The sequence below is a fragment of the Spinacia oleracea genome, chromosome 3, assembly GCF_020520425.1.
Source record: "Spinacia oleracea cultivar Varoflay chromosome 3, BTI_SOV_V1, whole genome shotgun sequence".
Classification (NCBI taxonomy): Eukaryota; Viridiplantae; Streptophyta; class Magnoliopsida; order Caryophyllales; family Amaranthaceae; genus Spinacia; species Spinacia oleracea.
Window position 1 is genome coordinate 17,190,802 of NC_079489.1, and position 15,345 is coordinate 17,206,146.

Consider the following 15,345-nt stretch of genomic DNA (forward strand, 5'->3'; position numbering starts at 1 on the left):
ATATAGGGGGAATGTAATATAGCCCGCACATGGGGGTCGAATAATACGAAGTATATTTGTTATGATGATTTAATGACTTGCAAGTTCATTTTCCATGAAAGCGTAACATTTCAGTAGGCAAGGTGATTTAAGGACTTGCAAGCCCATTTTGAGAGTCTACGGCTCGAATGACTGTAACTCAACCTCTTGCATATGAAGATGCAAGTCAATAATTGACTAGGTTGTTCTATAGTTTCCTTAATACAAGAAAAGCTTGGTGTACTTGTAAGTAGCTTGTATATATACATCACTCTCTTTATATTCATTAGTTAGTTGAAAAATAATAAAACAAAACATTTTATTTAGCGCTCTCTCTTCTTCACTTGGTGAAGCTTCCTTCAATGAATTTCCTACTCTTTCTGCATGATTTTCTTCCACCTTAGATCACGAAATCTAACATAGTATCAGAGCGGGATCGATCGCTCTTTAATTCCGCACAAGATTTCGTTCAAATCAGTTCATCACAATTTCCCCCAAATTTTCAACTTCATAATTTTTTCTCGAATTGGGTCAAAACTAGACGAATTAGGGTTTTAATTCGCCCTATTATCTCATAATTTCGCTCACAATTCTTCTTTAAAACCTTGAATCAAACGGGTTTTTTATTTTTGAGTTTTTCCCCAAATTCTAGGGTCTCTTGAGGTTTTTCGAGCAATTTCATGTTTGCCAGAATCTGAAAATTGGTGATAGATTCTTTATGCATGTTTTGTTTTCTACTTCCTCGTCATCTTCTTCGTCGGCGTTTTCTGCGGTAGTTTAAGTTGTCTTGCTGCTTTTCAATTCGAAGCTCAAATTAATGGCGGGCACTGTTCAAGTGAGTTTGGAGCGTTCTTGCGATTTCTTCTAGTAGATTCAGTTTGATTTCTTGATCTCCTTGATTACTTTCTTTAATTGCGAATTGAATAAACGTTCACAATATTTGAGTAATTCCCTGTTTAATGGGTTGATAAATGTTGGTGAATTTTGGGTACCCATTATCATTTTCTTGATTACCCATTTCTATCTTCTTCAATTAAACACTAAGAAAAGGAGAATTTCTCTCTCCCAAACCCGACTCCGATAGCATCTCCCATGGCGGTGGCGAGGAGAGAGGTGAATGTGAAGCTGGTGGACAGCTCTATGCATGTTCCTCTTCAAATGGAGAATTACATTCTCAACGTTGACCTTCTTCCTCACATTTTTTGGTTCTGCTTCTTTACTTGGTTCTTGGGATTCTTCTGGAGCTACTCCATTAGAGAGGGAATCGACTTCAATGTGGCAGTTGAGTTTTGTTGTTCCGTCTCCTGAAACATCTGCAACTTCAGGACTGGTGTATCCGACTAATTTGGCAGAAACTCCCAGGATATCTGCTAGAAGCTAAAGTGTGCTAAAGTAATGAGTAGAAGCTAAAGTAACCTAAGTTAAGATCAATTATGCATTAATTTAGATAAAATCATAATTACTTACAGACCTTGTATGCTAAGATAAGTGTGCCTTTTCTGAACATGAATGAAAAATCGAAGTAAAACATCAATGTCACCAATGTTTTCAGGGTTGCTTGGTTCAATCATTTTTACATAAAGAGAGATGTGGCCAGCTCCCCCTTAGCCTCCTGACTCAAATTGTCTCAACTCAATATGATCGCAATGTTGGGTGTGTAGATGTTGTACAAGCGCATTGTACGATTCAACTGTCACACTGCAGCTTTCAGACGGTTGTGATCGCACAAATCGAACAAATTCTGCAAAAATAACAATTAGCCAATCAATACATTATACATATGCCGTACGTTATGTTAATTAAGTCAATTAACCGGGTAAGTTATGAAAGATATAGTGTACCGCCATTTTCATCAAGAGCTCGATTTCCAATTCTCCAACGAGGGGTTTGTCGTACATATGATTGCGCATATATATTTACTCCAAATTTACAGCAGTCGTTGACTAGAAAGTAGAAACCCATTAACGAGATCACGAAAATCATCTAGAGGATCGGAAGAACTTTTGAAATTCCCGCACTTTTCTTCGTATAGTCAAATTTGGTTTCTCTTACGTCTGGATTGAACAATAAACATATAAAGAAACGAAAATAAAGCAAATATAACTCTTAATAGTTGATCAAAGAAGCTAAAATAACATAAGTTGAAAGCTCAAACCTAAGAGAGTAAGAAATTCCGCCGATATATGAAAAATCTAAGCGCCACATCGAGGTTATTGCAATTACTATTTCCAATTGGATTAATCTTTCGAACCTTTTTTACATAAAGAGATAGGTGATTGTCTCCCCCCTCTTTCGTGTTGCCCGTATGATACACCAACAACAGCCTGATGCGAAGAAGTTAAATTACCAAATAAACTAATTAGTTGTTTGTCGATCGAATTACATAAAATTGAAAAATTAAGTATATACGGAGTACCAATTAATAATATCATATCTTTATACGCCACTTACCAAAATAAATATATTTGGCATTTCTTAAAGAATTAGTACGTTAAAGATTTTAACTAATATTTTACCGTTTAGTTCATAAGAACTGGATTTGAATAGCTTGAACAATATAATAGTGTTGTTGTTCTTGATTTCCTCCAGCATCCACTCTAGAATCTTGACGATGAATTTGTCGAGATTGATTATTGGAATGATGTTCTTGTTAAATGGTTATTCTATTTAGATTACTGGATTCACCTTCGTCCATTGTAACGGAATTGCTAGAAAACAACTAATTTCGTATTTGTTCTTGGGGATTGAAATTGATTGGAGGAAGAAAAAGAGAAAGTCCAGGTCTTTATAGAGAACAGAGGAGGGGGAGAAAGAATGCCAAATGAATTCTGGCGCGGGGGAAATATATTGGTGGGACTACTAACGGATTAACGACTAACGACACCTGGCCCAGTTTTCATCATGCCGGGCTGGGTCAGGTTGAAAAGATCAAAATTGGGCCCATGCCACGGGTTGTCGGGCCGGGCTGTTATGCCTACGCCTATTTCTACTAAATTTAGCGTGTTTTGTCATGTCTTTTTGTATTTTTTTTCAGCGGTCTACGCCTGGCCCAGTTTCTATCATGTTGGGCTGGGTCAGGTTGAAAAGATAAAAATGAGGCCCATGCCACGGGTTGTCGGTTCGGGCCGGGCAGTCGTGCCTACGCCTATTTCTACTCAATTTAGCGTGTTTTATCGTGTCGTGTCTTGTTGTATTTTTTCCAACGGTCCAGGTCCGGCCCACCACTTCGTGCTCGTGTTGTGCCGGTTTTTTTTAGCTTGTACCATGGACAGGCTTATGAATTTTTAGCTCCTTCTATGGTACAAGCTTAAAATGCATAAGTCAATACCATGGTACAAGCTTAAAATGCATAAGTCAATAGCATGGTCGAAGCTAAAAACTCATAAGTTTGTACCATGGTACAAGCTTAAAATTCATATGCCTGTACCATTGTACAAACTAAAAATGCATAAATTTCTAAAAAAAATTCCGGACAAAAAAACTCTCTTGTGAAGACTCGGCCATTCTGTCGTCGACGACGTGATGCTGGCGGTGGTGGCTGGAGGTAGTGGCTGGCGATGGTGGCCGGAGGTGGTGGCGGCGGTGGTGGTTAGATTTGGGGTGGGAAGGTAAGAGGGTAAATGAGGAGGATATAGGGGTAAATAAATGGGGGGGTTTTGAGTAAGCCCCAAGAAAAAACATAGACTTAAAGAGTTTGATTATATTTTTCATGTTTCCAATGCATAAAATATTATCGTACAACTCGGGCAACAACCAGGCTTCATGACTAGTATATATATATTCTAAACTGAAACAATATTATTTTTTACTAAAGAAAAAATTCATCTTAACTTAAAAAAAAAACAATTCTTAATAAAAATCAGAAATTGACATATAAATTATACATATTTTGGGCGATTTTCAGGTTGTTGGTTGTATTGGGAGGGCGGTTTATAAATTGAAGTTTCCAGATTCCATCAAAATAATGTTCAACTGAAGAGATTTGAGGGGACGTTGCCTTTAAAAGCACACGACTAATTCGTAGTGTATTTCAAGGTGAAGATCCTAGTTCAGACATTGAACCAGTTGTTGGTGGTGTTGTTGTTATTGTTGTAACTTTTAACTTGCGTTGGACAAAAGGGTGGTTAAACATCAGAATCAGGCTCATGAGGCTACATACTGCCTACATCTACATGGGACTATGGGAGCGCAATTTAGAAGGTGGACCATGGTACACATAGAGCATGGTGCACCTTAAGAACACTAGTATATAATTGAAAGAACAGCTGGTTACGAGAAAAGAACATGAGTATTTTGGGGGTAGATCAAGATTTTGAGTGGTTCCCCGCTTTTCACAAGATGGGATTTATTAAACTAACTTTTAATTAAACAATAAAACATCAAACTGAGATTTATTAGCTCTTACAAACTAACTTAATTATAGTTTGGAAATCTTGATTGCTGGAAAGAACCTTCATGTGGCTTCAAAAGTGCAATAGGCCATACAATTAGTGACTACAGAGCTAAGTTAACGAATTGTAAGATAATATGGGATAAATATTAAACCGGTTTGAAGCTTGATTACAAAATAATGAAAGAACAATAAAATAGCAATACCCAGCAATTACACCATACACAACTTAACCATTTGATCAATCCACCAGTCACCACTCTCACAGCCACATACTATGTAAACAGGACATTCCCCTAAGCTATTTGACAGGATTCATCTATAGATAATAACTCTAATTCCGAACTTTGGACAAGTTAAGGCCTACAACATCTCACCCAAAGACCAATCACAAGTCCCAAAATACAATGCCTACAAACAATATCAACCTGTAGTTTTCCAACTGTAGTTTATATAAGAGACTACATAAACAACTAAATGTTGCCTCTGCTCATGTAATCTTACTAGATTATGTTCGTTGCTAAAGAACTCCAAGCTTTATGACCTTTAATCCTTTGATGATCCAGAATTGGGATCTGATGTATTTTCTTTGGTTAGTGGCATCGATGGTCTCATTTTGAAATCACCAGAATGCTGAGACAGCAGGGTCGGTTCTTGATGCTGCATTTGTTGCTGCTGAAGCTGATGCAGTTGATGTTGTTGATACTGGTGCTGGTGCTGCTGCTGCTGCTGCTGCTGCTGCTGCTTCTGGGAATGAAGCTGTAGCTGTTGGAACTGCTGTGCGGTTATCAGGGTCTGCATTGCTTGGTTGTTTTGGTAAAACTGTTGATTGGAAGCAAAGGAAGTTGGAAAGTTCATCATAGGTCCACCATTGGATATAGCTTGACCAGTCACCATTTTCAAATGCTGAATCTCCTCTTTCAGCGCTTCATTCAATGCTGCATTAGTCCAGAAATTAATAAAACAAAATTCCATCAGAAAAACCGAATCAAAGAAGCAATGTAATACATCCCCATCGATTGACATGTATTATTTCTAGAATGGCAGTCCATATAATTGAAAATAAGCATCACACGTCCATCTATTTCCCAGAGTGACAGGGGGCTAAGGCAGTAAAAGCTTCGGAACTTCAGGTTAGATAGAATGGAAGGACTCTAGTTCTACCCTAGAAGGCTTAAAATCTAATGCAATTGTTGAAGTGCGTAATCTCGTACCAAAGGAATCAAATACATCCCTCAACCCCTTGTATGGCATGCAGCGCATACCCACCTCACCCCCCCCCCCCCTTACAAAGTCACTAACACCAAGCCTTTCTCTTTCGTGATTATTCTTCGCTCTACACTGCAGCTACAAGCATAGTAATTTTTCCACAAACGCGGCAACTCATCAAGTGTCGAATACTGATTTTAGGCCTGACGCCAAAAAGTGATGGTTTTCCCTTGATAAAAAATAACGGGGGTGTATTCAAACTACGAATGCAATTAGAGGCAAGTCCAGCGACAACTAGCCTGGACAGGCCACCAATGGACGACCCTTGACTCAAAAAGGACCCGGCCTTATACTTCTCATCTCTTAATTAAGATCTAGGAAAAATACCCATATCTAGTGTCCATTAATTAGTGGACAAAGGAGGGAGTCAAAATGTCAAATTGTTCACCCCACTGTTAGATCTGTATTTCCTGCTAATACCTTATTAACGATCAGGCCGACACATGACACAGAGCTTGTAGTCACAATTCGAGCTTAGGGGATTTAACAGGTTCAAGCAGAAGCATAAATCCTACTGACACAAAATCTAGAAGAAGCTGTATTGTGTAAGACAACACAAGTCATAATAAGTGCCACCACAAGGACCTTTGATCCTTAGGGCTATTTCTTAACAGTGTATACCCAGAATACAGCTTATTTAAGACACCACAAAAAAAAAATCCAGACTCTTGCGCAATTTTCTCCATTAGAAACTATAGAATCATTCTTTGCATGAAAACCTACAGAAACTTACTCAAAAGACTCATTGGCTTCAGAAAATAGCTTTTATCTAAAACAAAGTGTAGCAACATAATCTAAAAGATGAATTTTAAAATAACAAAGTTTCATGCAGTCCAGAACTAATACACTGCAAATACTAGATGAGAGAACACACTAAGCAAAGAGGGGTTCTTACCATCCTGCAAGTGAACTTGCTGCTCCATTGTTTGCAGACGCAGCTTCAACTCACTATTTTCAGCAGAAAGGCCATTTGTATCTCTCTGTAGAGGATTAACCAATTTGCCAAAGTAAGTGTTGGCGTGAGTGGAAAGAAAAGAGCATCAACTTGAAAGAAAAACAGGTAAAGATAAACAGTTTATAGTTGATGGAAAACCAATGAAAAATGAAGTGAACAAGTAGTATGTCCAATTGAAAGTTACAGCGTAAATTAGAACCGTCTCCCAAAAAAAATGCCCAAATGAACAATTACCTGCAGCATGGTCAGTTGAGCAGATAAAGTAGTTGCTTCAGTTTGCAATGTTTGGACTTTGCGCTCAAGCTCAGCTATATATCTCATCTTTCTTTCCTTAGATCTTGCAGCTGACTGCCTGTTTGCCCAGATTCTACTCAAGCATAACAAAGTAGAAAAACCAAATGGAATGGACAATAAAACATCAGATAACTTGGCCAGGTATCAATTGCAACAAAAATATAGAACATTGTAGCTAAAAAAAAGTAATCAAAACATAAAGCCCCAAAAGACTTCAGTACAAATATATTACTCATCAAATGATTTAGCCCAGTGAAACCCCATGGCCCAAGACACCAAAAAGCTGTGGCCCTATACATACAATTGACACAGGCATTACACAACATATTACAGTCAACATCCAACAATGATCAGAAATCAACATGACAGAACACCAACCTAGTTAGAAATATGTTCGAGTTGACAGAACAATTTCAGACACTCTCTCTCACCGCTAACTTGAACTCTTGAAGATGTAATGAACACCAACATAATGGATGTAAGCAATAGCTAAACTACCCTTTCCAATTAGGCTGGTTCATTACATAAGATCATAACTTTAGCATCCTAGAGGCTAGTAGAGACCATCTGCTGATACACCCATTAGCATCCCAAAATTTTATTAAATTAATATCCTTAAGCATAACAAAATGATCTTCCTCTATGGTGTGGTTGACCAAGAGTGAATATTCCCGCCAATTGATCAAAAGGCAAGAGATACAATTCCTGATTTCCTTCACAGTCATGATTGACCAAAAGGCAAGAGATACAATTCCTGATTTCCTTCACAGTCATGATTGATCCCACCAATTGTCAGAAAAATAATTGGTTCTAGGGGAAATAAAACAGTAGAATACGAAGTATATAAGAACTTCAAAGAGGAAAAAAAAAGATAAAGCACAATGGTATCCAAGGAGGTGAAACCGTCCTTCTGAATTAAATCTTAGAAATCCCTTGTTTTCTACTCCCATAATTCAAACATACTTCCAGACTGGAGTGACCCAAGAGGATTAGGCAAAAAGGCAAAGGAACCTAAGGATTTATAAATGTGCAACAAATGGCAGAAAAATGAACTCACCAACTTTTGACCTTATAAACAATGACTTGAGTTCTTGAAATCATCTTAGAAATCCTAACAAGCACTTTGTACATTATTGGAAATGGACAAAAATGAAACAAAACCTTGCTTGAGTTGATATCATGTCTTTCGGCATTGCTAACAAACAAAAGAAATTTCTTCACCTAGCTATTTGATTATGGAGTAGAAGAATCTAGCATTGGATAAAAAACTATGAAAAAATACAAGAGATATTCCCTTGGCAACACATATATAACGCACGGTGACGTCACACCATACTGCCAAGACTACCATATATGACGAAGAGTTGTAACGGTTGCCAGAAAATATAAAGCTTTCACATTTGTATTTGATGGTAAGTAAAACAATAAAATTTATCTTAAATGAGGGCACGCGTTTTGGGTGGTTCAGAAATTGGGATCCACCAATCTATTAGGATTCTATTTTCCCCACTCAATTATCATACAGCCCTCTGTGCAAGGATTATTTTGAATCCCCTACTTTGAGGAATGTAAACTGTGTGGACTGAACCCAAGTGCTTGAAAATCAGTATTATCACCCAATATGTCCCAACTTCCAAGATGTGAAATTGATCATTTACAGTGAACATGAATTAAAATCTAGCTGAATGCAACGGTTAAAAAAAACGTTAAACTTTTGGCTTATAGGGACTTTGAAGACTCCTTCACATAGGAAAACATGTGATTAGGAAATTAGAAATAGACCCAAAAAATTCTGATAACCAGTAAAGTGCCTCGATTTCCCTCGTGCTACCAAATTCTCTGAACACCACTCCCATGCGTTAACCACATTTTGGAACGTGCAAACTGGGCTATGGTTCACAGTCTCAACACAAGATTATCCCATTCATTGGTCTAGGATTTAAGTTAAATTTTCCCTATTTTATAATTACAATAGCACAACAAATTATGCAACCCCCTCCCTCTTTTGGCTAAGCGTTAAAGTTGTACCTCAAAATATATAGCTACCCGAGTGGCTGAGTGCATAGTCTACTCAACCCCTACTACCAACAAGTTGTACTTCAAAGTTCAAATTTCAAACTTGGAGCTGAAGCTTTCCCAAGTGCTAACAACCAATTAAGTACATGAAGATAAGACCCCAAGTTGTAAACATGAACAACAAAATTAGCTATACTATCATAGAAAAACAATGTCCCATCAGCATTCACATTTGGTATTATAGATGGCTGGAGATTTACATGAAAAACCTCTAAAAGTACAGTCACATACAATCCTTGTATTGCCTAGAAAATAAATCACATATAATCAATCTTTATAGATTAAATCTTATTCAAAGATCACCCTCGACTAAGTTTTCTTACATATGCCCATATCAGAACAGAATGTCTGTTCCTTCATCTATTTGCCATCCACCCAACCAATACCTTGTCCCAGCGTATCTATCTATCCTTTCTTTAATAATTGTGGGTCTGAAGATGAGACTTGATGGTAATACGATTAAAAGACAGTCAATGGCAATATGTTTACATTCTACTGAGCCATAATATACTTCCTAAAAGAGCTCACCTTGATAGCATCTCTCACTAAATTACAAGCACCAACCTTACCTCATAAAACCTGGATAACAAATATATACATAAATTTCACAAAACATGAACTTAGCTCTTAATACATCATTATTCGAACTATAATTCAGTTCTGACACATGTTCAACACATTGCATACATATGTTCACAGTAAAAAAAACGACTTTAAAGAGTCTAGAAGAAGCCAACCTGAAGTTTATCATGCCATTTATTACAACAGACACTAGCTAAAACATGAACACGCAAAAAAAAAAAAAAAAAAAAAAAAAAATTACCTCTTAGCAATATCTCAAAATTCCTTCATTTATTCTAATGCTAATGCTATCACATTTTACCAAATTTTTCAAATTGGGAAATTATTCACATCTCTACAATAAATACCTTACATTCAAAGAATTCTACTAAGAAAACAAAACAATTTAAATAAAAGGGGCGTCAAAAATTAACAGCACCAATTAATTACCTCTTTGCACGCTTGGGATCAATAAGAGCAAGCTCGGCAAGCTTAGCAGCTGACATAGCCTTCTTAGCTTCAGCATTAGAAGCATCCTCTCCGCCAGAAACAAGCATTTCCGGTTTAATTGTGGTCGACCCATCCATTGATTGACTATGCTGGTGCCTCGCCCTCGGCCTGTCCCCCATCCAGCCACCACCCGCCACCGCCTTCCCCGCCCCAGATGACGTCTCCCCCACCTGAAATCCCGAATTGGCCGACGTCGCCGAATTCACCTTGTCCATATCAATGTACATAGAAAACAAATCCTCCTCCGTTTCGTCCGACAATGACGGGCCATCAGGACCACCTCCAACAACACCGAGATCGCTGTCAAAGCTAATATCATCAGGAAGAGTTAAAATCTCGGAATGGGCTCTCCTATGACCCATATGCTTCGGCGGATTATCCGGCATTCTGCTCAAATCATTGCTAAACGACGTCGTTTGCGTTTGTTGTTGCAATGCTGGAGTCGGCGATGTTGAGGAGGGTGAAAACGGCGAGAATCTTCCCGTCGGAGGTAATCCAGCGCCAGAGCCGGCGAGCTTATCCTTGTCCATTATTCCAAAACTCTGAAACCCTAAATTGTTGATTTTGGGGGGAAATGATAGTGATAATAAACCCTAGAAATCATTCAAATTTGGGGAAATTGAAGGTGAAATGAGATCTGAAAAGAGAAATTCAATTGAAAAACAGGGGAAAGGGGAGGTGAAGGTGGGGGATCTGTGATGTTAGCATGAAGAAATGGGAGGAAAAGGGTGATTACGTTTGCAAGATTCGACTTTTTTTAAGGAGAGAGAAAGAGGAGAAATTTTGAAGAGACTTTCTCAACAAGATGAATGGGCCACCTGGACAATGTAATGCGGTTTTTATATGTGGGGAAATTATTTTTTTATTTTTTAATAATCAAATTAATTTATACTACTCCGTATTATTAAATCTCTAATGTAAGGAATGTCACATTGCCACGTGTCACTATGATTTGGCAAGGGAAACTACAATGTGACATGTCATATCTAGTACTCCCTCCATTTCTTTTTGATGTATCCATTTGGAATCTGGTGTGGTTTTTAAGAAAATTGGAATATTGGTTGGGTATAGGTGTAATGATTGGGTGTAAGAGATTATAATAAATAAAGGAGTGAGAAAATAATAAAGAAATAAGGTAAGAGAGAGGAGTGATAATGATGGGTGATAAAGGGGGTGAGAGAGTGGGTACATGGGGAAGGGAAAAGAATTAAATATTATGGGTGGGAAAAATTAGGTGGGATTATGGGTATAATCTTTAGGTATTTTGGTAATTAGATAGAAATGTAAGGTTATTTTAGGATAAAATGTATGTCCAAAAATAGAATAGATTCTAAATGGATACAACAATATGAAACGCTTAAAATGGAAACGGATACAACAAAAAGAAACGGAAGGAGTACTATTTAAAAAGGAAGATCATAAATCATTAGATGATGTGTGTCATCCACGTCTTTCATCCATTTAATTTATTCTTATTTTCATTTTTTTCTTTTGTTATTTATTATACGAATTATTTTACAGCTTCAACATCTCTTCCATATATTTCATCTTCCTCATTCAACATCAATACACCATTTAATTCATAGTTTTTTTTTCAACTTTTAAATTTCAACTCTATATAAATCATATATTCCCATTAAAATCGCAAGTCCTCAACAAAATTAGCACTTTAAAATACCGTTTAACAACAACTATATAATTGTCCGTTCATTGAACGGGATCATAAGCTAGTCAAATTAATTTATACTACTCCGTATTATTAAATCTCTAATGTAAGGAATGTCACGTTGCCACGTGTCACTATGATTTGACAAGGGAAACTACGATGTGACATGTCATGTGCGCACACATGCATTACTCAATTTTATTATCACAAGAAAATGTTAGTGTTAATGTTCGAAACCATGACTTCTTATTCATAATGTAAAGTCATAAGTCATAACTATCTCTACATTGATATAAAGTATAAATTTAAAGTAATGAAAAAAGACAAAAGCCATTCTTATAAATATTAAAACTTTAATGTCCAATATACTCCGTATATTTGAATAACAACCTATTACATATTTTTTTGCTTTATCCTTTCTTAATTACTCATATCATACATATAAAAATGATAGTTAATTGTTACACTGCTTTTTTAGATAATCAATTGTGTGTTTTACCAAAAATATACATTTTTTGTTAGTCAATTTATAATAATTGATACTTTAAGAAATTTCTTATGTTTATAAGTGAATTAGAAAAAACAAAGTTTTGCACATAGTATCAATCAAGTAAAACTTGAAAAAATAAAGTATTTGAACATAGGAACTATTCTTAAAATTCTCGTATGTTTAGAGGAAATTATATAATATGATAATAAATTAAATAAAACAAACACAAAAAGTTTTGCAAGGAAAACAATCATTAATCGGACAAAGAACCACTACAAAAAAACCTCGTATAGCGACGGATTTATATTTGTTTCTAATTTAGAGACGGAATATTCATAATCCATCTCTGAATTCATTTAGAGACGGAAATTGTAAATCCTTCTCTAATTTAAAGACGAATTTATATATCCGTCTCTAATTAATCTGTCCCTAATGTGTTTTAGCAATTTGTTCGATGTAATTTTGAAACCTAAAGTCTAGGAGCAATTTCTCCTAAGTTCTTGTAGAAAGTTAGATCTAAATTAGAGATGGAATGTTAAATCCGTCCCTAATTTAGAGACGGAATTTCTAGATCCTGTTTCTAATATTTCTTTTAATTATTATTAATTTCACACATAGAAGTATACAATTTGTAGTTGGTTAGATTTTTCTCCTCGTGACTTTGAGGTCACAAGTTTGAGTCCTACAAACATCGGTTCTTGCAACGCACTACTACAAAAATAAGCAAAGAGACCCATTCAAAAGGGCCTAAGAGACCCTCTGAGAGGGGGTCTCTATCTCAAATGTCTCTTTGATAAAGAGACCTTCTCATATGAGGGGGTCTCTTTGTTAAAAATAATAGACCTTTTAAGTAAGAAAGGGGGTCTGTTATGTAAGGCATGGAAAAATTAATTTAGAAGGGAAAGAGACCCCATATCTAAGATAAAAGGTATGTGTTCGTATCACAGAGACCCACTAGGTAAGATAGCAGGTCTCTTCGTTCGTTTCGCGGAGATCCACTAGGTAAGATAACAGGTCTCTTTGTTCGTTTCACAGAGACCCACTAGGTAAGATACCAGGTCTCTTTGCAATATTTTATTTTAAAAAAATAAAATAATACGCTACACCTCTGTAGCTCCATAAAAACAAAAATGACAATATTTTTATTAATAAATAAATAAATATTACATCAAAATCTTCTACAACTTGTGCAATAATAAAAACCTCTACAAAAACAAATAATCCATGACTGGACAGATCTTCAAACTTAAAAATTTACATTTGTAAATCTAAAAGTTGTTCGAAATACTGAGAAACTGTAATAGGATGTCTTTCAATTAGAGGAATAGATCTTGAAGAATGAGCATCACCAATACCAGGCCTACCATACTTATGTCATGTAGTGGGAAATGAATTCAAGTTTGACTTAAACCTGGTTGAATTTCTATCCGCCAGAGACACCATGATGCTTCCTTCCATCTCTGGAACAATGATAATGTGCGAAGGTGAGTCATAAGTCCTCTGCATCCCAATTCCACTGCATCAACAAAACAACATCACCAACAGGCATCAGCACCTCAGCAAACCTGTTAAGTTCAGAGCCAAAAGACCCAAATGCAAGCATTCGGAATACTGAAACAACACAGTAAATAGAAGGTAATCTACTCGTAAAAAGAAGACAAAATATTTTCTAAAAATCCAGTATACGTTCCTGAGGCTTGTTATAACAATTAACAAAGTACCTGGTTAAGGATTTTAGGCTAGCCAACGGTAAAAAAGGTGATTTCACGTATTGCTTTAATTATATCAACATGCAATCTCAGTAGGCAAAATATGAAGATATATTAGGAGACTAAGCGGTCAAATCCATGCAAAAATCTAATAAGGACTATGTTATTATCAGAAGTTCAAAACATGTTACACACATTATCAGAAGATATCTCTATTTTTAGCATTGATGCCATCAAGACTTGGTAAGAACTGAATGTAAGTGGTGGGTGCAAGCTGAGGGAGAGACTAACACCATTACTACAAAATGTAACAAAACTCATATGAGAAGCTTTACCAAATAAGAAAACAACATAACTAATGTTGAAGCTCGAGTATGGTCACAGAGATTATTCTAGAGGTTCCTAAAAACTGAGAATTTTACACCAAGTTAGACTGAGATGATAAAGACAAAAAGTGTGTATAGTCAAAACTGTCTAAGCTAACAAATCTAAAATAGTGAACGGTGAAAGAGTGGACGAGATTGCGTGGCTCCTCATAATCACAGTGAACAGCTTACCTACTGACCATGTCCTTCATAACTCGTGGTACCAGTACATAACTATTCTTGCAATTCTCGTACAAATATCTCCATATCCTATTCATCGTAGTCGCCTCTCTGGTAAAGCCAAATTCATATGCAATCTTATGAAGGAAAAAAGTATGAATTAAACTTTCCATTCATGAAACAACATGAGTAAACAGACAAGTGCTTGAAGAGGCAGAATATGTTCAGCCTTGACAATAATTTGATAAACATGATTGATGAAAAAATCTAGTTGGAAGCATATGTGTCGAAGCAAGAGTTATATACAATAGCTGACAATATGCATCAGAACTTGAGCTAATGGCAGCTAATGGTTATATCTATAAAAATAAGATAATTAAGTTAGCCTCGAAGCATCTCTCACCCAGCACAAGAAAAGAAATGTTGAAGATACAGACTAGCTGCATATGCTTGTATCAGTACCTTTAATTGTCGCTTTAAGCCACTCAAGGAGGAGAGCCATTTGGTCTTTTCTTTTACTTGTCCCAACCGCAAACGCTGCAGTACAATGAAAGTTGTTTAATGTGCAAACAAGTGCATTCAGGAGATAGACAGCATACTGAACAATCCATTACCTAAAGAACCAACATGCATTGACTTGCGCATGAGCTCGCTTTGGAGTTCATGTAGGGAATTTAAGGCTTTTTGGCACTCATTACTCATGAATTCATTCTCTTTGGTTAATTATTGGCAGCATAAGCCTCTTCAAATACTGACAAAGCATGAAGCATTTTATCTCAATAGACAAATGCAGTAAAACAATACAAAGTTAATCCACCCGTTAAGAGTCTTAAGAGATCATGTGTATCCTAAGCTACAAGTA

The 15,345-nt window shown here is 36.4% G+C and overlaps 2 protein-coding genes and 1 long non-coding RNA gene across 3 annotated transcripts; all 3 read right to left on the minus strand.

The window, feature by feature from the left end:
* Window positions 1-720: 720 nt before the first annotated feature.
* On the minus strand, window positions 721-2,792 carry LOC130469747 (uncharacterized). Its single transcript, XR_008930070.1, has 4 exons — window positions 2,535-2,792; window positions 2,174-2,342; window positions 1,860-2,072; window positions 721-1,759 (listed from the first exon to the last, which is right to left on the minus strand). It is a non-coding gene; the product is annotated as an uncharacterized lncRNA (long non-coding RNA).
* Window positions 2,793-4,521: 1,729 nt separating this feature from the next.
* On the minus strand, window positions 4,522-10,884 carry LOC110802272 (probable transcription factor PosF21). The gene is made up of 4 exons (XM_022007720.2): window positions 10,014-10,884; window positions 6,867-6,999; window positions 6,573-6,657; window positions 4,522-5,346 (listed from the first exon to the last, which is right to left on the minus strand). Exons 1-4 carry the CDS (start codon window positions 10,601-10,603, stop codon window positions 4,955-4,957), a joined length of 1,200 nt encoding a protein of 399 aa, XP_021863412.1. The 5' UTR covers window positions 10,604-10,884; the 3' UTR covers window positions 4,522-4,954.
* Window positions 10,885-13,416: 2,532 nt separating this feature from the next.
* Window positions 13,417-14,693, minus strand: LOC130468984 (uncharacterized). Its single transcript, XM_056838026.1, has 2 exons — window positions 14,496-14,693; window positions 13,417-13,745 (listed from the first exon to the last, which is right to left on the minus strand). The coding sequence occupies exons 1-2, from the start codon at window positions 14,654-14,656 to the stop codon at window positions 13,604-13,606; spliced, it is 303 nt and encodes a 100-aa protein (XP_056694004.1). The 5' UTR covers window positions 14,657-14,693; the 3' UTR covers window positions 13,417-13,603.
* Window positions 14,694-15,345: the final 652 nt, after the last annotated feature.

Bases quoted from the DNA above. Each gene is read 5' to 3' on its own strand.
- LOC130468984 (XM_056838026.1), bottom strand. From the start codon at position 14,656: ATGGAAAGTTTAATTCATACTTTTTTCCTTCATAAGATTGCATATGAA. The intron at 13,746-14,495 runs GTAAGCTGTTCA...TTGTTGATGCAG, and splicing joins ATGAAGGACATGGTCAGTAG to TGGAATTGGGATGCAGAGGA.
- LOC110802272 (XM_022007720.2), bottom strand. From the start codon at position 10,603: ATGGACAAGGATAAGCTCGCCGGCTCTGGCGCTGGATTACCTCCGACG. The intron at 7,000-10,013 runs GTAATTAATTGG...ATGCTTGAGTAG, and splicing joins GATCCCAAGCGTGCAAAGAG to AATCTGGGCAAACAGGCAGT. The intron at 6,658-6,866 runs GTAATTGTTCAT...AATCCTCTACAG, and splicing joins CTCAACTGACCATGCTGCAG to AGAGATACAAATGGCCTTTC.